Genomic DNA, 24,582 nt, shown 5'->3' with positions numbered 1-24,582 from the left:
TTAATACCCAAAATTGAAGAGTTATAATTTCATTTGGGGTTTAATAATCGCATCTTTTCAAAATACACTTCATCAGTTATACAGTTTTAAACCGTTTAATGTAAACGGGATTGTTCACAGATTTATTTGCGGTTTTACTTAACCATTACCATAACAGCGGATCTAAAAAAAACAAAATATATAAAATTAAAGCAAACATTAAAAAAAAAATACTCTCAGATCTGTACTTAGTGTCCTTTTGTTGTTGGGATATAGAAGTACCCGGTCACGTCCACTCTGTGTAGTAATTTGTATTTGTATCTATCTGATGAGTTATAAGCCTTTTTCAACTAATTTTTATAGCTCGTTCTTAATATGTTGTACTATTATACCACCGTCCCAGGTTAGGGGGAGGGCTGGGATCCCACTTTCATGTTTAATCCCGCAAAATTCTGTATGTTTGTGCTTGTACCTGGGGGTGATCTCAGGTGCTCCGAAAGGGTAAGCAGATCCTGCTTCACACGTGGCATCCGTCGTGTTGCTCGTGTTATTACAAATCCGGTAAATAGCCTAACTCGGTAGGTCACATTTCTGAAAAGGGGAACATGATGGTTGTTTCGACATAAAGAATATATACGATATCATTTGTGAACGGGATATTCCATAACGTCAAACTATCCCGCGATGTCTTACGTAATATTTACGAAGGAATGATTTCAACATCACCATTTGGAACTTTTGGGTTAATAGCTTTCCTGTGAGCAACAACCCTCTATCAAGGAAAACATGATAGGAAATACATGCCCGTATTTGAAGATATATACTCCACACTGTTGGTATGTTGCTACATAGATATTGATAGTTCACAATTGGGAAGCTGAAATCTATTTTTTCTAAAAGTTTTGTTTCCACCCGACCCTCGTTGCCAATTTCTAGATGTAAGTCAAGATATGAGGCAGAAATAACTGTATTTGTGGTATCCTTTGGGATGGATGCGTTCAACATAGTCACCAAATTTTAAAATATTTAATAAGAGAACATCATTTATATAGCGGAAAGTAAAGTTTAAGGATAATGCTAACCCTTATCTTTTTACTTAGAAGTTCATGTATGAATGCAGCCTCATAATGATAAAGGAACAAGTCGACAAGAAGAGGGACACAATTGGTTTCTATGAGAATGCCGATAGTTTGTTGAAAAACACGTCCTCTAAACTAAACGTAACAAATAAATTGTCAATCAAGAAATCAAGCATCTTGATAAATGTCAGTTTCGGAGAATTTTTTGTTTGAATCAGAGTGATTCTTAAAAGTATATGTTAATTCATATAAACGTTCTGGCTTACATTGGACTTCTTTTGGAAGGAATTTTATTGTGTGTATTGATATGTGTTTGTTTATTCCACATTGGTCAGGCCATAATAAAAATTAGGTTTGTTTGCCCAAACGCTACCTATCAAAAAAAAAGCTGCCTACTCAAATTCTTTTATTGTCCTGAGTTGAAGAAGTTTTTTTTTAATTGAATAGGCATGAAGATTAATAAACATCTGATACTCCAATTTCTTTTCTTGAAAAAAAAAGAAAATGCCTACCTACCTACCCACTGTATCAACCTTTGGGTAGGGTTTGGGCAAACCAAAATATTTTTAAGTGTGGCCTCATTGGTATGGGGATGGGTTGAGATATTACCAAATACGTTCAATCTCGACTCATTTTTGCGTCTTTTCAAAGTCAGGAACATCTGGCCTTTGTGAGTTCAGAATTGATTTTTTTTTTAAATTTTGGTCTATTTATATGTTTTGGATTTAAGTGTGCCGCACAAACGATTTTAAAGAGCTTAATGCATAACTGTCACTGTATATATTTCAGGATCTTGACGCACTCATTATTCCAGGAGGATTCGCTCCTGATTATTGGAGGAGGGACAAGCGTTTTCTTGATTTAGTTCGCAATGTTTATCAGTCGGGTATGTGATGATTACGTCTATATATAGATCTTAATTATATACGAAAATGTAGGTGGATGCTGAGATGCGATTCGGACGGAAGAGGTTTTTACAGGGTTGTTGCAATTTGGTTTATTTATATTTTACTTAATTTGTACCTAATTCATGAATGGTAATACTAGTATACTATGTACTGCATTTTTGTCCAGCATTCGACTTTTGTCGAAAAAGCGACACATAACGATACTACATACCGTCGTCGGTGTCGTCGTCGGTAGTGTCCACAAATATTTACTCTGCCTGTCTGCGATTAAAGTTTTGAAATTATAATAACTTTCTTAAACTATCAAAGATTTCTATTTTACATGTTCAGAAGCTTATTTATGATCATATGATAGCATTTAGAAATACATTTTGTAAAAACAATCCTATTTATCTGTATTTAACTTATAAATGGACTTAATTTTTCTGCCAGTTAATATAATTTTCACTCTGTGGTTAAAGATTTAATTATTTTCTTAAACTATCCTGGAATTCTACCAAACTTTGTCAAAAGCTGGTTTATGATCAGAGCATGGTATCCAGAAGTAAGTTTTGTAAAATAAAAAACTTTTCCCCCAGTATTACTTATAAATGGACTTCGTAACATTCACTCAGTGGTTAAAGTTAAGTTTTTAAAATTTCAAAATCTTTCTAAGACAGAAGCTTGTTTATGGTCAAAAGCTAGTATCTAGAAGGAAATTTTGTAAAAATATAGTTCCTGTTTTTCCGTATATTTCTTTTATATGGACTTAGTTTTTCTTCCAGTTAACATTACATACAGTCTGTAGTGTAAGTTCTTAAAACATGTATTAGATTCATAAAGTAGGTGAGACACTGGGTTCCGCAGAACCCTTACAATTTTTTTGTAAAGGTTCCGTGGAACCCTTACAAATTTTTGTTAACACTTTTTTATCTTGCATTGCATGTACAGTTTTGAATTTCATTTTTGCGTTGCAAAAGAGAAGTTTCATTCTTTATAAACGCTTTTGTGATAACAGCTAAAGATATTGCGTTCATTTCCTCAACTTTCAGTGTAACTAGTAAAGCGGACGTTTATCACGTAAATTTATTTCAATGCAAATGACAAAGCGAAATATTAAATTTCTATGTTACTAAAACGCAGGTTTGACAAATGGTCGATTAAAATTCATATATATAGAAACGTTATATTTTATTACGTAATACTAATTATCTGCGGGATCAAATAAACAAAGCAATGATTTTTATGGCAGGTTCACTTCTGAAGGATACAAGAATTTGCACGATTCCATGGTGTGTTTTTGACAAAAACACTACTTGCAATCGTGCAAATACTTTTTATTGTTGTTGTTGTTATACTAGTATTTAAAGGTTTTCTCTGGAATATGCGATAACTGTACATTTAATATATAAATATTTTATAAAACATGTTTGGCTACAGAATTGAAACATGTGTATCGCCCCAGCCGTCAAAAAATAATCACAGATGTCATCAATATATACCAGACTAGTTTACCTGTGTAGAAATTTACACTGACCTAACACTGGTCAAGTTTTACCGATGTAAATTAAACGGTATCGTTGCCGTATTAATCTCAAATGAAATAACACTTTACGTATAAATTAAAGTGACAGTAGTTTACCGATGCTCAAAACGCGTGAGCCGATTAAAATGAGACACACCAAGGGGACGAACAGAATTCATATGGACACTAAAAGGCCCCATGTGTGGACCGGGTTATTTCTCGAGCTATGCATGCATCATTCGCCTTGTAAACGCTTTGTTTACACTGAGTCAACATATCACAGTTTATAAATCAGACACAATTGATGTACTGTAGATTCATTATTATTCTTTGGATACAAATTTTCGTGGGTTTCGTGGGTACAGGTGAATCACGAATTCAAATGTTCAACGATTAACATATTTCAAATAATCGTTGTATACATAGATTGGCAAAACCACGAAATCCAATATCCACGAATATCCAAGTCTTCAGCAATTCACATAAATTGATACCCACGAAAATAAATGAATCCTCAGTATTTATTTTAGACGACTTCAATTGTATCTAGAATCTAAGACAGCGCAAACATGTCGCTAGTAGGTTACGACACCTACACATCTTATCGTTCCAACAATTTGTAATGGTGAAGGAAAACTTATGTAGTGTGTACTCCTCATAACTCGGGCAGAGTTTGTGTAAGGAACACACCGATGCTAACGAAATCAACTTTGAATGAAATTTTAAAACAAATAATATGAAGCAGATGTTTTACTTTCCATAATATCTTTAATTGCAAGTTAACTAGGATAAATGACATGTATACTATCATTGAAATGAAGGTAATTTAGTGACAGGACATCATTACTGCGTCTAAACGTGAAATCAAATAATTTGAAAGGATGTTTTTCTCTTTGATTCTGTATTAATTTTGCTTCATATGTATATAAAATAATTCGACCATTAGTGGTGCCAAAAAAGTACCAGTCAACACCTATGCATTTGATGAATACGTGAAGCATTTGGATACTATTTATGTTATGAGTATTTAATGTGACAATCACCGTTGTTTTTCATTCCATTGTTTGTCATTCACTCGATAAACAGACTTTGTGTCATGTGCCTTTTTTCGGTGTCTTATGTCTCGGTAAAAAGATCTACCATTGGAATTATTGGAGTACTACAACCTATTGATCAGGCCTAAAGCAACATCCTTTTGTGAGTAAATCACATAAGATAAACTGCTTGATAAATGGAAAAGGTATTGCCAATTCACTTGGAAACTCAACATATACCCCACGACACTTACCACATATTAAATCCCAGATAATCATAGGTCTGTTCTATGGAATTTTAACTGAAGATAAAGAACTGGATATTTCGCTTTATCGGTCGTCCCACGGTATATATCACTCTGTTCAGCTCTTAATATTATTCCGTATCATGTCTTTGTGACGTCAAATACGTTGACCCGGACATATCAGCGACGTCATAATATTTGAACCGACGTTAATAACTTTGACCCGAACTTATCAAGTCATCTTTTGTGTGCTGGTGAAACAAAGGAAACACTTCTGAAACACGCAAAAATAGCCCGATAAATCGATTATCAGATTATCTGCATATTGATATTGTAAAATATCAGCTGCTTGGCATTATATGAAGGCTAACGCTCACTCGACAAAAAGCTTCATATAATGTCTCGCAGCTGATATTTTACGATATCAACATGCAGATAACCTGATAATCGGTACGTATTGGATACCAAAACTATATAGGTGTCCTTACAAACAACAATATATTTCTTGGCCTTCCAAGTGATGCATCAAACACTTTCTAAAATCATCAGCATTAATTATACCCCCGCTTTAAAAAAAAGGGGGGTATACTGTTTTACCTCTGTCTGTCCGTCAGTCCGTCCGTCAGTCCGTCCATCCGTCAGTCAGTCAGTCCCATGAAACTTTCGTCACATTTTTCTCATGAACTACAATACAAGGATTTCTGAAATTTGGTATCAGGGTTTATCTAAGTCAGCTATACCGTGTGATGCGTTTTCAGATTGATCACTTGACAACTTCCTTTTTACCGAACACTTGTATTTTACACATGATAGCCAAGTTGAAAATTTTCGTCACATTTTTCTCAGGAACTACAATACAAGGATTTCTGAAATTTGGTTTCAGGGTTTATCTAAGTCAGCTATACCGTGTGATGCGTTTTCAGATTGATCACTTGACAACTTCCTGTTTACCGAACACTTGCATATTGTTACACTATTAATATTATTCACTTGCGGCGGGGGTATCATCAGTGAGCAGTAGCTCGCAGTTTCACTTGTTTTATCAACAATCAAAGCCGGACTGCAAAGTTATTGTGAAACAATAACTAATTCTAGAGGTGGCGTGAATCACATGTGGATACTGAAAAACTCTCATTATCTTTTAGAGCACAATCAATACAAAACTCTGTCAACTTGCAGTAGTCAACAACTTCGGTGTTGACATGAATATCAATAATGTGGTAATTTTTATAAATTTCCTGTTTACAAAACTTTGATTTTTTCGAAAAACTAAGGATTTTGTTATCCCATGCATAGATTACCTTAGCCGTATTTTGCACAACTTTCTGGAATTTTGAATCCTCTGATGAGTCTTATGTAGACGAAACGCGCGTCTGGCGTACTAAATTATAATCCTGCTACCTTTGATAACTATTCACGAGTATTAACGCATTTTACTTTTCTACACTTTACAAAAGTATTTCCCATTCCAAACTAAAAGACAAATCAATAAAGGGCCACTTAAAAATATTTTGGTTTGCCCAAGCCCTACCTAACATTGAGACAGTAGGTAGGAAGGTAGGCATTCTTCTCTTTTTTTCGGCAAAGAGAAATTTAAGTATCAGATGTTTATAAGTCTTTATGCCTATCTGAATAAAAAAATATTTTACCAATCAGGACAATAAAAGATTTTGAGTAGGCAGCTATTTTCTGGGTAGGTAGGGTTAGGGCAAACAAACCTTTTCTTTTTTATGGCCTAGTTGGTCGTGCTTTGTTTCGTAACAAATGATAACTTAGGTAGATAGAAGTTTCTTGTCTTATTTATATAGGGAGGGATAAATTGCACTGTGTAAAAATCACTTTGATTCAAACCAAAAATTCTCTCAAACTCACATTATTGTGATAATTGGTTTCTTCATTGACAACATATTTACTACGTTTGGAAGATGTGCTTTTCAACAAACGATCAGAATTCCCATGTGAAACAACTGTGCTCTTCTACTGTCCAACTTGTTCCTTTATTCATATCAGGCTGACATCATAAGGAAGACAGAAAACGTTATCAGTACCCCCTAACTTCACTTTCCTCAATATAGATGATTTTCTCTCACTGAATTATTCAAAATTGGTGACTGTATTGAACGAATGTATTCCATCAAACTTGAGATAAAGGACATAATAGGTACAGTTTAGTCTGCGTCATATCTTGATCTACATCTATGATCTGGACAATGAGAATCGGTTGAAACAAAACTGTACGACAAAAGGGATAATTGTATATGCAAGTCTATTTCTGCACCATTCAAGCAGCGCTTGCATACGCAGTATATATACCCCCGTACGAAATTCCAGGGCTTGTACTTTTCGATTTCCTTGATAGAGAATTGCTATTCACAAGAAAGCTTTTTAACCATGAGGTCAAAGTTGTGAAGTTTTAATCAACACTCTGCTTATCCCGCTGTAGTTAAACCTTTGCAATTTGAACTTCATATCAAAGAACACCTCACTTGTAAGGTCAGTTTCCTCTGATCCGAAGGGTGACTTTTATATACAGGTTTGACTGTATCTGTTTCACAGATAACGACGGATATGTTCCTATTGTCGTGACAACAATCTCGTTTCCTTTCTCCCGAATTCGATGTATCTCCTGAATTGTACTTGCATTAGTAACACGACAGGTGCTGCATGTGGATCAGGATCATGCTACCCTCCGGAGATGCTAAGATCATCTCTATGTTTTTTTGCGTACTGTTGTTAATTATTTTGCCTGTTTTGCCTTTTTAACCATCGTCTTTTCAGCTTATATTCGACTCACAAGTGTGAATATCCCTTTGGTGTACTTTGCCTCTGTTTGAGCCAATGTTTAAATCTCCAAAAAAGTATTAGGCTGAAGTTTATCATTTGAACGTCTTATCGCATGGTCACATATTTTGAACGTTTCGTTGTATTGCCTATCTTTTATCTGGAAAATGTAATGTGTTTGTGCTGGTATAGTGGTGGCATAATATCTCTCAAGAAAACAAAATCTTGTTTTTATATAATATTCACTGCGTTAGTAATATGGTATTGTTAGAAGCGGTCTAGTTTTTGTAGGTTAAGAGAGTGAAAATCTTAGCTTTTCATGTCACTACTGGTATACATATATATGTAAAATATCGACAACGATGCTCAAAATATTTTTCAACCAATTGTGCTCAAATAACTGAATTTGTTTGTGCTCAAATAACTGAATTTGTCTGTTCTTTCAAATAACCACAATGTTGACTTACACGGCAAACTACTCCTGCCAAACACTTAAACCCTTGCTGAAAAGTAGTTTCATGTTCGGTCAGACGTATTTCTTTTTCCTCCTGTAGGGGCGTTTCCACGCTCTGTGGTTGTTAAAGAAGCTTTGCAAAAATTATTTGAATGAGGTTTTGTAGTTGACCTATTGCATGTCACACCATTTGCCCTATGCAATAACATTTGCCCTATGCAATAACATTTGCCGTATGCAATAACATTTGCCGTATGCAATAACATTTGCCCTATGCAATAACATTTGCCGTATGCAATTACATTTGCCCTATGCAATAACATTTGCCCTATGCAATTACATTTGCCCTATGCAATAACATTTGCCGTATGCAATAACATTTGCCCTATGCAATAACATTTGCCCTATGCAATAACATTTGCCGTATGCAATAACATTTGCCCTATGCAATAACATTTGCCCTATGCAATAACATTTGCCGTATGCAATAACATTTGCCCTATGCAACTTCTACACATATTTGACTCCCTTCAAACCGACTGCTGAACCTATTTATTGTTATGATTATCAATGTGTACTTGTCTGCGGAATATGTTTGCACTATTTTCAATGGACATACATCAGACGACAATCACTCAATACTCATTGAGTTAACTTCCGGTTTATATCCGTAAAATTTGTCAAGTTTTGTCAACATATACATTTTATTTTGATATTGCCATTGCGCCAGCTGAATGAATGGCTAATAAATAATGTTTACATTAACGGAATTAAACTTTGAATGAAACGTTTCGTTCATAGTTTGGACGTTTCGACACACCTGTAGAAAACTATCTGTAAATCAGATGGATCATCATAATATGTACTGTGATGTAGTTTATCTGGCCTGAAAATTAAGATACGATCTGTGCAATCTTATCGATGCTTCAAATAAACTTATTCTTAAAGTTAGGAAATCTGATACTGTCATTGATTTGTCAGTATTGTTTCATAGGTAAACATATTGATTTTGATATCAATACATTAAAACCTTACTAGATTGATTGCTGTACATCTTTAAATAATTGTGGTTCTTTATTTTGGCGTTAAACATGGACAGGTTTGTACCTGACTGTTTAAGAGACGTCTTTATACTAAATCCGTTGGATGTTTGATGTGCATTGAATGCTATTTTAATCTTAAATACATGATGTGGATGGCATTGAACTAGCTTTCAGTAACTGCGAGTATTCTCAGAACTGTACGTTTTGTCTTTTTGAACGTTGTCTCTATGGTTTTTGTCGATCTTATGAGTTAAGCTTTTTTCTTCTGTTTTTATATTAGGCCTCCGAAATCATGATTGATACCGCAAAACTCTATTTTTGTCTGTTCAGTGTAAATAAAAAATCAAACCTCTTATCATCGCATGCGCGACATGCGAACTAACGAGTGAAAAGTGTTGTTTTAATCAAACTAGTGCCTGTCCTTAGTCAGAAGTCTGTGATTAAATTGTTGTCGTTTGTTTTTGTATGTCATTTTTTTTTCGTTTATTGTTTGGAACATCAATCAGGCTAGGATTTGTCGTTTGAATTGCATTAGAATCGTCATTTCGGGAACTTTAATAGCTTGCTGAGGGGAATGGGTTCTTCTCAACATTGAAGGCTGTATTCGGTGACATAAAGTTGCTAACTTAAACGGCGTATGGTGTTATGGAGAGTGTTGTCTCATTGACAATCATACAACATCTTCAAATTTTAATACTGATGTTTCTGTAAATACTCATGTGAAAGCGAAGGGTCTCGGTGGTCGTGTAGTCTAACTAATTAATGAATTAGCTAATTAAGTGAGAGCGTAATATAAACGATGTGATTCAGGTTCAAATAAATTAGGTTATTTAATATATGTCAAATTCTGCTCCAAGTTATAAGGCATGTAAATTGACTGAATCATTTTTCTAATATACACAACTTATGTCTTACATTTGCATTGTCTAATGACAATTTAAAAATATAATAAAATCAAAAGAAATAATTATTTTGAGGACTTAAAGTACAATAAAACACTATGATAATATACTGTTTGAATGGTGGTACGAAATCTTTGTCATTTTGGTGGTATTATAACTTTAGCTATACATTATTTACATCATGTTATGACATTGAAAAAATCATGGGGGAGGAGGAGGAGGAACACAGAATAGAAAATCAATGAAAGATCAAACGATGTATGCATTTGTTTAAATTAAGTATAAATTAAACAGTTACGAACTTAACCATTATAAAGTTCGTGCGTCCTAATTTTTTTTTCTTGATTTACAAAATTAATATAGATGTACGTTCAGTTACGATTACTTACACCCAAACACTTGAAGAACTGGGATTTTTTTTTATCAAAAGTGACAAGAAATATAGCCAAATTACTCTGAAGATCAAACTTGCATGTGGGACATGAATATGCCTTTGAAATGGATAAGTATGAATGACGTCCAATACTGCGTTTTATTTCTGTTTGATATCCTCAATGTTTGTAAAGATATAGTAACAAATACATAATGTAAATTGTATGTTGATATTGCCATTGCATTGATCCAGCCTAATGAATAATTAATAAATATGCGTTATATTAACATAATGCGAATGGTAATAGGGACAAAACGTCTTATATTTCATCAATGGATAAAGTTGCGTTGCAAGTTTTACATTTTAAGTGGGATTTGAAAAAAATATTTGTAGAATCTTTTACGATAAATCACTGCTTATTTCCTTATCATATGACAAATTCTGCTACAAGTGACACAGAATAACTATTGACTGTTGCCATTTTTAACATACAGGTAACGTCCAATGATAGTCAAAAATATAATAAAATCACAGGAAAACACTTTTTGAGGACATACATTTAACACAAAACACCATATAAATTGATACCGTTTAAATGGTGGTACGATACTTAAGTTACAAATCAAATTTTACATTTGTTAATAAACATTATGGTTTGTGTGAAATCGTTTCGATCATAAACATATTAAATGAGGACACATTCAAAATGTTATTAGCACTCATATTTTCTAATCATGAACACAATGGCAATATTGCATACTCTCAAATATAAAAGAACCAATAAAATGACAATTATTGCGTAGATATTTTCATTATTATTTATCATACATGAATAATCTAAAATAATAAATGCAGACGCCATAGGATCATAACCCGTTAATGTAATGTTTGGTAAAGAGTTGAGTGATGTAGGAAGTAGCTTTTGTTTTACATTTTTTGAATATGTCTTTAAAGTGACCAATACAAATAAATATGAGTTTTAAGACAAGTTTTGTTCTGTCAAAATATTTATCAGTAATCCAAACAAATTATAATTATGATAAAGCTTTTAACCTATTCTTAGCCCCTTTTATCAATAGACCGAAATGACTGGAGAAAAGGTACTTAAGGTGTTATGGTAATGAAATGAAGGACGCTGTAATGGAGAAGGATAATTCTCTTAGATAAAACATTTTATGAACACACCTTTTATTGTACTTGTAAATAGCTTTTTGAGTTCCACAAAATGATGTGATACATGTACCACATCATCAAAGAGTCTGGACAGTTGTCATGATACATGTCTTGTATGTTAAAATATCAGCTTCAAAAATCAACTGGATTAGAGTCAATAATTTTTGTTTCGGATTATTCAAAAGTGTAGGACTATTGACAAAAATTACATATACGACTCAGTATGTACATGACCTATTAAAGTACCTTTGTCGATTAAATGACAGTATACATTACTTATAATTACAAATGACTATGGTTTACCTATAACTTTTCAAATGGTGTAGTTAAATGGACATATTTACAAAAATGAAATGTTTTTATGATCGTTGAAATTCATACTTTTTAAGAAAGACCCGGTTTTCCGTTTATCAACTACTAGTACTAACTACATTATTTGTCAACAAGAGCACCAAAACATTTTCTTTTTAGAGTCATTGTCTGATAATTTCGTTGACATTGTTGGTACCATAAGTAATGAAGGATGTCGTTTCAGTGTTTGTAATATATTGTCCGACAATAAGTCAAAAACTTCTCGAACATTAATGTCTTCTTCGGAACTCACTTCGATATACGGAAGTCCGACGTGTTCCGCAAATGCTTCCGCCTTTTCTTTACCAACTTCCCGTCTCTTTGCATGACATCGAGTTCCTACTAGAATTGTCGAGATTTTTTCTGGATTCGTTGTATATTGTCTCAAATCTGTCAGCCTTTAAAAAAACATACCTTCAATTCAGATTTATTTGATTTATACAATTATAGACTATTTTCATAATACCGACTTTTGACTCCGAAATTAAATTTTTTTCGACAAGCTACCCATTCTATGGGTAAAGTTTGTGCTACAAAAACGCGACAAAAATTGTAATAATTACCGGATTAATATCGGACATATGAATATACAAATACGGACAGTATTACAGAAAACAGCTCATAAAGCATGCAGTACACAACTTGATGTTTCTAGTATACACCCACTATGAAGTCTTTATTTAATCTGCAGCTATCCAAATTTGAGTTTTATTGCATATCAGCTCTCATACTTGAAAAATCCACAGGCGCTAAACTATGCAATTACACAACTGTGGTATTTTACCAAAAATGAAAATCAATTATAGAGAAACAGATTTCCACGTTTTAACTCGTGTATAACGATATTTCACTACCCTCAACATATGAATTTTAATTATTAAAAAAGATCTGCAATTTAACTGTCTCGAGTGCACTTGTTGCAGTGTTTCAATCTTTATTTCGCACAGTGTGTTGAATTACTTTCTTTTTTTATTCAGGCAGTTAAACTGCACATAATGTTTCCCCGTATTTTTAGTTGTTAGCTTTTTCGTCGTTTTTGTTGGTGACCAATGTGCTGCCTGCTTTTTGGCGTTAAAGCGACATTTATAAAATCAACATAATAATATTGAATTACGCAGTTTTTATCAAAGCTGATTATGTATAAATTTACTAGAAGATAATTGAAAGTAACTTTAATCTACAGCTTTACTTACCAAGATGTTACATTTTCAAACGTATGGTGCTTCGTCAGATCAAACATTATAAGACAGCCATGAGCCCCACGGTAGTATGATGCAGTTAATGACCTGTATCTTTCCTGGCCTGAAATATGAATAATGTAAACTCATGAGAGAACTTCAAATCATGTGTATTCTTCTGTCTCTAAGGGTTGACTATTGACTGATGCCTCGTAATCTGTTTCTATTTTTTTTTTCAAATGTGTTTTTTTCTTTCTCGTTTTATCTTTGCTATGTATATGTTCCGGACCATAGGAGTATTTGGACCATACGCGTATGGTCATGACCGTATGCGTATACTCATATGGTCGGACCATATGAGTATAATACTCGTTTGGTTATTAACGGGCCGGACCATATGAGTATTTGGACCATATAGGTATTTTATTTTAAATTACATTATAAACGTATCAATACAAAAACTATCTAAAAAAGCAATGATGGTTACATGATAATGTATTAATTTTATAATTCAAAGACTATACGTAAAAATTAAATATTGATGCCCTAGTTTTCATCGCTAATTACATTCTTGCATTTACTCTTGAGGTGACAGTTAATTCCACACGGTATCATAGCTTTCTTGCATTCACTAGTCCTTGTTGTGCACGATCCTTTTCATTTACATCTTTTGTTTGCGAATGAAAATTTAGCCTTTTTGCAGCTGCGTACAGTGATGCCGAGGTCTTGGGCCATTCCGATATATCTACGATGTTTTAAGAAGCTCTAGATCTCAAATATCGTAACACGACTGCTATACACCATATTCACAAGACAACTTGAATAAAATGTGTTACTTTCAATTGACTTCTTGTGTAACAGTTCATTAAGAAATTTTGGGAAATATTTTTTTTTTAAGTCGACATATTGGCATTCACTCGTTATAACAAATCGGTAATAACCATCGGTAATGACAATCGGCAATGACCATTGGTATAAAATGTGTTTATTTAGATAGTTTTGACAAGTTAATAGAATAAACTATTTGAAACTTCTAATTTTTTTAGATAATCTTTTTGTAATGATTATATAAATTAATATCAAATTACTATACGATAGCGTCTTTTTAATGAACAGTCATACCATATGAAGAGTTGAGACGTTTTTAAAGTAAACTGCAACAGAGTGTTAATTACCCCGACCATACGCGTACGGTCGGACCATAAGCGTATGGTCGGACCATATGAGTATATACCCATATGGTCATGGCCATACGCGTACGGTCCAAATACTAATATGGTCTGGAACATTTACATTTCCTTTGAAAGTATGGCTTTTATGTCGCCTTTTATGTCCCTTAACTTTTATGAGTGTTGGATTTTATTCAACATTATAAAATTTGTTAACAATGTTTTGTAAATGTTTGTTAACTCTTTTGATGCATTGCATTGATGATATTATCTGTTTCCTCGAAGTTATGGATTCTAATTGTCGTTTTCTCATCTCAAGAATTAAAACTTTCAAAGGTAGGAAAATTTGTTCAAAACATTTTGCTTATTTGAATAAGTGCTGAACAGTGTGTTTTTGAAAAGCATATATTCTTCAACTTTTGAATGTTGAAACATCATAGTTTCACAAAGACCAACATATTGTTGGAATCCTATACAAGGTGCATTTGTTATGCATACTATACAAAACATTCAAATTGTATAATTCACATGTTTCCTATTTTGATTGTTTTACATTCACGGAAAACGTAAGATTGGGCAACATTTCCCCTATTTAAAAACTGGGGGTCATCCTCGGCAGACAGGAAGGTAAAAAGCAGTTCCTGTTCTACTTGTTAAAACAGGACCTCCTGCTTACACGTCGGTCTATTAACTTATTAGCAGAAGAATAACATGGCAGCTATTACAAATTGAACAATTAATGAATTTAGAATGTAGCAGAAATATCCAGCTTGAATTCACTTTCAAATTGAATTAACATAGATAACAAATTATACTTTATATTTCATAACATATCATACATGTATATAAATATCGTTAATTATAATCAAAAACGATTTAATGTAAAATCATCATTAAAAGTTGTTAAAAATCTATATATTACCTCCCGTATCAAATATATGCATTTGAATGTTACATTCCTGTTTATTTATTTCCTTTTTGCAACAGTTATGTAGCTTTGGTAATTTAGTAGTACCATGCGAGATTCCATAGCACAAATTAGAAACAAACGATGTCTTTCCGACTGCAATGTCACCAAGTACTAATATTTTAGCATAATATGTTGGCTTTAATTCAACTGCTTTTAAATTTGAAATGAATAAAATAGGCGGCATGTTTAGCAAAGTGTCACTTAGGTTTAATAGTATTCTTCGAACAAAATGGAAATATGAAATCTTCTAAATAAACAATGCACTTATCACAAATATAGTCTATGCGAATCGGATTGTATCGACGCAATTGAAAAAAAATCACAAATTGAAAAAGAGAAATAAATCACTCCTCTTCGCTGATATTTTTTTTAAAAGCAGTATAGTTGTAGTTGCAATGTTAAAATCCATCAAGATTACACATTTGTCTTGAATTTGCAATATCAAATGTTGTATTTCATTTATCAGTACTAAGAACTAATAGTCTCTTTTCAGTTTATAAATTATCAAATATCAGACTAGATGTTACCGGTTAAAAGCCATATTAAAATGAACAGCATTCGAGATTCGTATTGAATCTACATATACATGCATGTAGTATAATTTCAAAAGTCACAATCAAAATAAAATAACCCGTAAGTAGCGTGCAAATACATGTGGTGTTTAGTTACATCTGGTTTTATGCAAATATGAACTGTTACTCTGTTTATATGCAGCTTTCCCTTTTCGACAATAAAATCTTGTTCACTGTATGGGTAACAGTCGATTTATAATCATGTTTCATACGGTGGTCAGTGCACAATGACCATGATCAAAGTTTAGTCAATAACTGAACACTGATTAGTAATATCGATAACATCAAATGTCACGTACATCATTTCCTTTTGTCTCAAGTTGAAATATACAATATACAATGTTTAATTACTAATTATATCAGTTTACAATTAGAAAATATTAAATTTCAAAATATTTATGCTTTCTGTCTTATTCTGAAACAGATGTGTTACAACCATAATTTTAAAAAATCTAGAAAAAATTATGCCCAAATACATTTAAAATAATTCTTTGATTCAATTTCAATTAGGATCACGCCCATGTGACCTTGAATGTAAAACTATCGTTTGTATATGCATAATTTTGTATTTTCCTGTTTTTGCTGGTTACTTTTAACAACAAAAGTTTAAAACTTGTAACTAGATTTATTGCAGTATTTTTCGTTTTCCCTTAAAAATGCCCTTTTCAGATATACCAAAATTATTACCGTCACATATATATTTTAACACAAAACTTAAAAATTATAAAAAAAAACACATTTCAGTTAATAATAGCATTAAAATGCAATGAGTATTGAGATGTCTGTTCTTTGAATGGTAACACAAAGTATTGCACGACTATTTTTTATCATTCAAAACAAGAATTATTTCTCTCTATTGTTTTGCTGTACAACATATTTCATTAGTACATGATGTCTGTGATAGCAATGTCCAAGGACACTCTCACACGCCATGAAATAGTCTGATAAAAAAGATCAGGTGTGAAATGATTCACTTTTTATCCCTAGCCTATCCTTTGACTCATTTATCGTGGTTCCATGTACATTAGATATCATATGCATGTCTACATAAAGAAATATGTATTCATAAATCATATTCAATTATGTAAAACAGATTGATTTGTATAAATTATTTTTAATTTTATTATATTAAGTTCAGTTTGGGGTTAACATTATAGAGGATGGTTGGCAAAAATAAAGAAGAGAGAAAACAAGATCAAACACTCGAATAGAAAGTCATGGGGGCTATAGTATAAAGAATAGAGAATAATGGCAATGATAAATAATTGATAAAGACAAACGGTCATAGAAAAATAAAGAATGAAGAATTAAAAAAGACCCATCAAAATCCTCTTTGAAATAAGTAAAACAAAATAATTGATAGTCATGTTAAACGGTACCAATTCAGATGCACAGTTCGGCAGTGTTGCACGGACCATAATATTTGAAACAAAACTTTTCAATGGTTGAAGATGGAACAATGGAAAGAATAAAAGCTAAAACACATCAAGCGAGTGGAAAACAATTGTCAAATCGAAAGAGGGTTTTTGATTAAAATTTGATTTTTCGAAATTAAAAGTATATTTACAACAATTTCATTAAAGGCGTCGAAGGCTTGTGACAGTTTCATGCGTATTGGCAGTACATACTCTTCTATGTAGCCTGTACTTATAGTATAACTATTTTGTCATGAAAGTATGTTTACGTCATACTTGGAATAAGCATTGCCGTATCAAAGCCTGCTATGCAAATCATTGGGTTATACCGCACACCTAACGGTCTCTAGAACCCTATTGCCGACGAGAACATAAGACTATTCGATAGTACATTTCTATTTTGAAGTTCTAATTACATAATGTTACTAGCAATGTGTTTTTATGTTGGCCGATGAACTCTTGATGTTTAATTTTTATAAGCAATTTCAATTTTCTCTGTTTCTCTGTGCGAACTGTATCGTTTCTAACTATATGTTTCATATAGTACAAGGTTGTTGATGACAACGGTCAAGGATAGTATAAAACGTCATACAATACACATAGAAGTCATACATATGATTCACTTTTAATAATCTATTCTTTGATGTTCAGATAAGATAGTATGTATCTCTAAACATTTAATCTTTTGTTGCAACATATCTAAAATTATTTAGAATATTTTTAGAATTAAGGAAAATTGTATGTGATATCAAGCTATTTTTGTTTAAAACAATTGCCAGGGAATACCGACGTTTTCAAAAAATTTGCATGAAATAGATGTTAAATATTAACATATTACTTCTTAAACAAATTTGTACAATAAGGCAACAGTAATTTACCAATGTTGAAATCTCATAAATATAAATAGCATTTACAATTCAATTGTTAGCTGTAAAAAAAATAAAAGGAATATTTTTTTTTATTATTATTCTATAATTTAAATTTGGTCATATGACCGTGACGTCATCAACGGTTTTTCATTGTGTACTACGGTTTGAAATGGAATTGAGAATTAAATTATAAGAAACGACTTTTATATTCATGATATTGTTTCTGTCTATTCGAAACAACATCAAAAAAGTGGTGCACACTTAAAAAATAACCCGCTACGCGTGTTAATCATTGTGAACCAAATTTTTGATGCTGTTTCTTCATAATCAGAAAAACTACAGTCATTTCTTAAGTAAAACATTGGCTTTAAATTTGTTAACACTTTTAAAATTTCTTTTTTTTTATAAATACATGTAGATTATTGATGTTAAAAATTCTTTGGATATACATCTAGTTTGCGCCCTAGCACATGATAAACTAATATAAGCCCTAACACGTGATTTGTTCTTTACTTTGTTATGATCTTTCTTTATGATCAATTACTAGAGAAAATTGGGTCCTTGAACTAAAGGAAAATTATGTTACGGAACGGATATAATTCGATTTAAAAGTGTATTGTACATTAAAATATTAAATCTCTATTGCAAAATTAAATAGCTATACTATTTGTTATGGTATGTTGTTTTTAATTAACTAAGTATATTCTTCTTTACACTGGGATTTACAAATCAATTTAGAGTTGAAGTAGAATGTTATTCTTTAAACACGAAGATCGTTTTACATAGATTATTTTTTTCTGAATTATTGCCTCATTTACACGTTCATTTGCTTCAAATTGAATTCGAATCGAATGCGAATCGAATTCGCTAATCACGTTCACACTCTATATTTTTAATTCGAACTGATTCGAATTGGCTAATTCGCATTACAAATACATTTTTGTTAATACGAATTAAAAGTTAACGTCGTTCGGACAGTAAAGCGAATTTGACGCGCATTGCTATTTGAATTAGAATTTCCTTTCGGACGTAAAACGTTTCGAATTCGAATTAAACCAATGCGAATCGAGTTCGGAATACGTGTGAACGCAGCATTACTGTTGAAAGAATTATAAATTATCGGTCAAACGACCAGTTGTAAAATATTATTATTATTATTATTATTATCATGATATCATCGACAAATCGCAATGTCAAACTGTTTATTAAATGTTATTCCGTATACAAAACGTAAGGTTTACATAGATACATTTATAGCTTATTAGTTATCAAAAGTACCAGGATTATAATTTAGTACGCCAGACCCGTTTCGTCTGCATAGGACTCATCAGTGACGCTCATATCAAAATATTTATAAAGCCAAACAAGTACAAAGTTGAAGAGCATTGAGGATCCAAAATTTTAAAAAGTTGTGCCAAATACTGCTAAGGTAATTTATGCCTGGGATAAGAATATCCTTAGTTTTTCGTGAAATCTAAAGTTTTGTAAACAGGAAATTTATTAAAAAAATATGACCACATAATTGATATTCATGTCAACACCGAAATGTTGACTACTTGGCTGATGATACCCTCGGGGACGAAACGTCCACCAGCAGTGGCATCGACCCAGTATTGTAATAGTTATCAAAGGTGCCAGGATTATGATTTAGTACGCCAGACGCGTTTCCTCTACATAAGACTCATCAGTGACGCTCATATCAACATATTTATTAAGCCAAATAAGTACAAAGTTGAAGAGCATTGAGGATCCAAAATTCCAAAAAGTTGTGCCAAATACGGCTAAGGTAATCTGTGTCTGGGATAAGAAAATCCTTAGTTTTTCGTACAATTTAAATTTTTGTTAAAAGAAAATTTATAAAAAAATGACCACATTATTGATATGCATGTCAACACCGAAATGGTGACTACTGGGCTGGTGATACCCTCGAAGCACTAGGACGAAACCTCCACCAGCAGCGGCATCGACCAAGTGGTAAATAGTTATCAAAGGTACCAGGATTATAATTTAGTACGCAAGACACGTTTCGTCTACATAAGACTCATCAGTGACGCTCATATAAAAATATTAATAAAGCCAAACAAGTACAAAGTTGAAGAGCATTGAGGATTCAAAATTAAAAAAGTTGTGCCAAATACGGCTAAGGTCAAAGAGGGGCGAAAGATACCAAAGGGACAGTCAAACTCATAAATCTAAAACAAACTGACAACCCCATGACTAAAAATGAAAAAGACAAACAGACAAACAAAAGTTCACATGACACAACATAGAAAACCAAAGAATAAACAACACGAACCCCACCAAAAACTAGGGGTGATCTCAGGTGCTCCGGAAGGGTAAGCAGATCCTGCTCCACATGTGGCACCCGTCGTGTTGCTTATGTGATCTATGACTGGGATAAGAAAATCATTAGTTTTTTCGTAAAATTTAAAGTTTTGTAAACAGGAAATTTATAATAAAAAAAAATGCCCTAAGCGGGGTGCTTAAAAATGGCGTTAAAACACAAAAAATCAAAATCAAAATCAAAGGACCGGTTTTAAATCTTATTTTATCATCGAAAGGTCAAATTATTTAATGTCAATCTGATATTTTGAGTGAGTATACGTTTGGACAGTCACTCTTCTGCATTTGTATTTGATTTTTAAAAAATCATGTAGTTTAGCATCGGACATCACTGGCCAGTGGTGCATTTTGTACTTTCCGTCTATTGTCCTCCATTTGTCACAAGCATTTTACTTTGAAAATTCTGTATTAAATACACCGTTTCGAAATACAAAAAGATTCAAATGTTAACATCGTTTTGTACATTTTCTCTGTTTTGTAATTAAGTCTCGATCGTGCATCAGCAAGGGTATTCCCGAAAAAAAATGTTAACTTAATTACCGAGCTTTAAGTTAAATTCAAAAAGATGGCGTTCATTACGAAAACGTCTCACGTTACACAAACGAAAAGAAAACAACAGTCGGATACAGACATATTCCTTATTAAGGTGGTATTGGAGTCTAAAATAAAAATGACATAATTTGTTCATACGTTGCCAAAACGTAGTATCTATCGATATATGTTGAAAAATATAATAAAAATTATAGGTTACCATGCATTTTCTCAAGCTACAGGAAGTGACAAAATGACACAAGCCCAGCAGTCAACATTTCGGTGTTGACATGAATATCAATATATCAATAATGTGGTCTTTTTTTTTAAAGTAAATTTCCTGTATACAAAACCTTTAATTTTACGAAAAACTTTTTATCCTTAATGCTCTTCAACTTTGTACTTGATCGGCTTTATAAATATTTTGATATGAGCGTCACTGATGAGTCTTATGTGGACGAAACGCGCGTCTGGCGTACTATATTATAATCCTGATACCTTTGATAAATATTTGTATGGATTATACAGGAAAAACACCATTTTGTGAATAGAATCTAAACAAAATGATAGAATTGATCAATACTTAAGGAAAAGATAGCTTTCAAACAATGCTTTGAGAATATCAAAAGAAAAGATAGGGTCACCGTACGTTTTTTTCCGGCTAAAATACAAAATAGGAAAATGCCATGTAGAATCCTTCAGAAAATGCACTGTTTTAGAGTTACCTCCCCTTAGAATGCAAAATTAATTTATTTTAAAAAACAACCAAAAATAATCAACATTTGCATAAATATTAATATTAATAAGTTATATTCTTATAAATTGGTTCTTTTAAATGAAAATGCACAAAAAATATCTGCATTGCTGCATCAAATTTTGCTAAATTTTGACAGAAAATCTGTACCTTTGGTTCTCTATTTTTTACAATCCAAGATCGAGGAAGACAACTATACCACCTTAAAGGCAGGTGAAATTTTGTTACGCTCGAACATTGGCATACTACTGTTAACTTTTTTATAGCTAGGTAATCCCTTGACTTGTATTAAAGAGACGTGTGTCATTGCATGCGCGACAGTACCAATGTGATACGTTTTCTTTTAAATACGAGAACAAAGTTCAACTGCACATAAGTTTTGCTACAATGGCATATGAACAGAACGTCAGTGTGTAGTTGTGTTCGTCCTTCTTATGATTTATGATATATAAGTTTATCATTTGTAAGATTGTCAACATCAGATTCCAATTGGTAAAATTCGATTTAACGAAATTTTACAATTGCATTTTATAATTCTAATGGGGTTTATTCTGTGATGATGCCGATATAACTATAGCTATGACAAAACAAAACTTTGATACGTGTATTTTTTTAAATGTTAAATGATATTTCAATCTGATTAGGATCATGATCCTATGTACAAACTTTGCCTAATGATCTGGCAACGCTCAATTCAAGAAGTCTGTTTCGGAAATATACTGGTCAACGAATGAAAAGTCTGACTGCATTCTATTTTGAAGTTGTAAACATATCGATACCACGAAATCAGATCAAGGTTGGCGAATAAACAGTCAATGCTACATGTAGTATTGACCAGGCGGGCGGTAAATACGAGATCATTGCTGGACAATACTATCAAATACTGGTCAATACTGGCCGATACTGTTCAGTAAAAGAAATCTCTATATAACTTTAGTATAAATATCGGTTCTTACCTTGTCAAATATTGTGTAAATGGACAGATATGGCTTTAGTACAGGATATGAATATATAGGCACATTCAAATCAAACTCACTACTAGAGTGAGATATCGAGTTTTTCTGTGTGTCCTGTTTATATTTTCGGTCAACAGCATAATGAGTATTCAAAGAGGAAAAAATAGAAATCACTTATGTACTCATTGTTCTGGGATAGAAAAACAATTATGAAGTTATCAAGAGGGGAAATCTTTGTGGTAATGCCTTATAAGATTATTTTACTGCACAATTAATGAAATTGCATGGTTTTTTTTGGTAAAGCTATATTTATTTGGTTTTTTTTTACTTTTTTCTTTACCGTTATCTATGTTTTTCTGGTTTTCTCATTATGCAAACTGTCATATGTATTTGTTACATTTCAATCAACAAGCAGTGAAATCTTATTTCATTAGTGAACTAAATATTTCAAATATTGCACAACGCAGTAGAATTTTACTGATATGATAACACTAAAATACTGGTACTTTCGGATCTTACCTGCGGTGTCCCATATATCCATTTTTATATTGTTATCAGTTCTCCGAAATTCTGTCTTCACTCTACCAGTACGCTGTCCTTTTAGCACGGAATCATGTTCGGGTCCTACTAAAGCCTTAATAAGTGAGGTTTTCCCAACATTTAAGTCTCCAGTTATAACTACTTTAACATGGTAACTTGGATTGTTTTGCATTGCATTTTTCTTTGATTTGCCTGCGGATGCTTTAACAGTCTTCGCGTCACTACGGTTGATGTCACATGGTTTGGTCTCGGTCTTAACGTTATTTAAAGATTCATTAATTGCTAAATTGTTTCTTGAATCGATGTCTTGATTCATTTTGTAATGTTACGACTTTCCTATGTGTTGCAGTACCCTCATTGTACAATACTATTTTTAAAGAGAAGTAGAACGCATTAGAAAAGTCCATACAAATTTATTTTAAGGAAGCGGGGAAGTCTATCACGTGCTTTTTAGAGCATCGGCTAAAAATATAGCTTTATCTGCATTATATGCTCAATGTTTGTAACTGATAACATTTTGACCCACTTTCATTGATCTGATTTTGCGGTTGTTTTCACGTGATGTTGTTTAACACACGATATCTATCTCTGTCTATTGTAAGACTGGCTGTCATCAATTTTCATGTCGTTTAATCAAAAACATGCTTCTTTTTATATTTCCTCAAACGGGTAACGGTTAATTCTTTTATATCGTTCAAAACAAAAAAAGATTACTCGTTGGTCGTAATGTACAACTTTTATTAGCTCCGATAATCTAGACGGACATCCAGTATCTTCTTGTGCATACTAAGGATATCAGCAAGTTGATTGGTTTAATACAGTATCCCTAAAGTTGCTTATTCCTGAATGCAACATGCGTGTTTCCTATTGTTTATTTAAAGATTTGTTCGGGTGATAAATAAACATCACCAAATAAACCGCAGCCAACAGTTCAAATCCGAACAGCTCATTTGTTTAACTAAAATGTGAGAATATGTCTTGAGTAATTCATTCTAGTATAACAGTACTATTATTTGACAAAGTTTATTTTTTTATTTCACAATTTGATTAAGAATGCACTTTATATTTCGTGAAATCTATTTTAAGTTAGCTTTCCATTGATGTATTGAACATATGCTGGGTTAATTAATCGAAATCATCGAAGCAAAAGAAGTAAATATGACTTGCCTCAGTCCGGTGAACAAATCCAAACTTGAAAAAAATATATATGACACTTTTTTAGTTTTTTTCAACGAAGATCAGAATAATACAAAATAATCCACCTATATTAATATCTCACATGTATATACTACATAATAGTACATGTAGTTGTAATTATAGATAAGAATAATAGATAAAAGTAAACTTCCTCTGGTGAAGGCAATACAACAAATCAATCTGTTGATGATTTGACGGATCACGTGTATATCTTTTTATATGTATCGATTTCCTCTAACAACTACAACGTTAAAATTCATCA

The 24,582-nt window shown here is 32.5% G+C and overlaps 2 protein-coding genes across 2 annotated transcripts in view; one reads left to right on the top strand and one right to left on the bottom strand.

Moving 5' to 3' along the window:
• Positions 1 to 24,582, top strand: part of LOC134701904 (general stress protein 18-like) — a 31,174-nt gene that overhangs the window by 1,154 nt on the left and 5,438 nt on the right. Inside the window, exon 3 of the mRNA XM_063563011.1 lies at positions 1,848 to 1,944. Within this exon, the coding sequence (XP_063419081.1) occupies positions 1,848 to 1,944 (97 nt within the window). The remainder of the gene's footprint in view (positions 1 to 1,847; positions 1,945 to 24,582) is intronic.
• LOC134701934 (uncharacterized) lies at positions 9,887 to 24,505 on the bottom strand. The gene is made up of 3 exons (XM_063563039.1): positions 23,103 to 24,505; positions 13,020 to 13,128; positions 9,887 to 12,224 (listed from the first exon to the last, which is right to left on the bottom strand). The coding sequence occupies exons 1-3, from the start codon at positions 23,437 to 23,439 to the stop codon at positions 11,915 to 11,917; spliced, it is 756 nt and encodes a 251-aa protein (XP_063419109.1). The 5' UTR covers positions 23,440 to 24,505; the 3' UTR covers positions 9,887 to 11,914.

The sequence above is a fragment of the Mytilus trossulus genome, unplaced genomic scaffold (genome assembly GCF_036588685.1).
Source record: "Mytilus trossulus isolate FHL-02 unplaced genomic scaffold, PNRI_Mtr1.1.1.hap1 h1tg000373l__unscaffolded, whole genome shotgun sequence".
In the NCBI taxonomy this organism is placed as follows: domain Eukaryota; kingdom Metazoa; phylum Mollusca; class Bivalvia; order Mytilida; family Mytilidae; genus Mytilus; species Mytilus trossulus.
The sequence above is the reverse complement of the archived record's forward strand: the minus strand, read 5'-3'. Positions and strand labels throughout refer to the sequence as shown.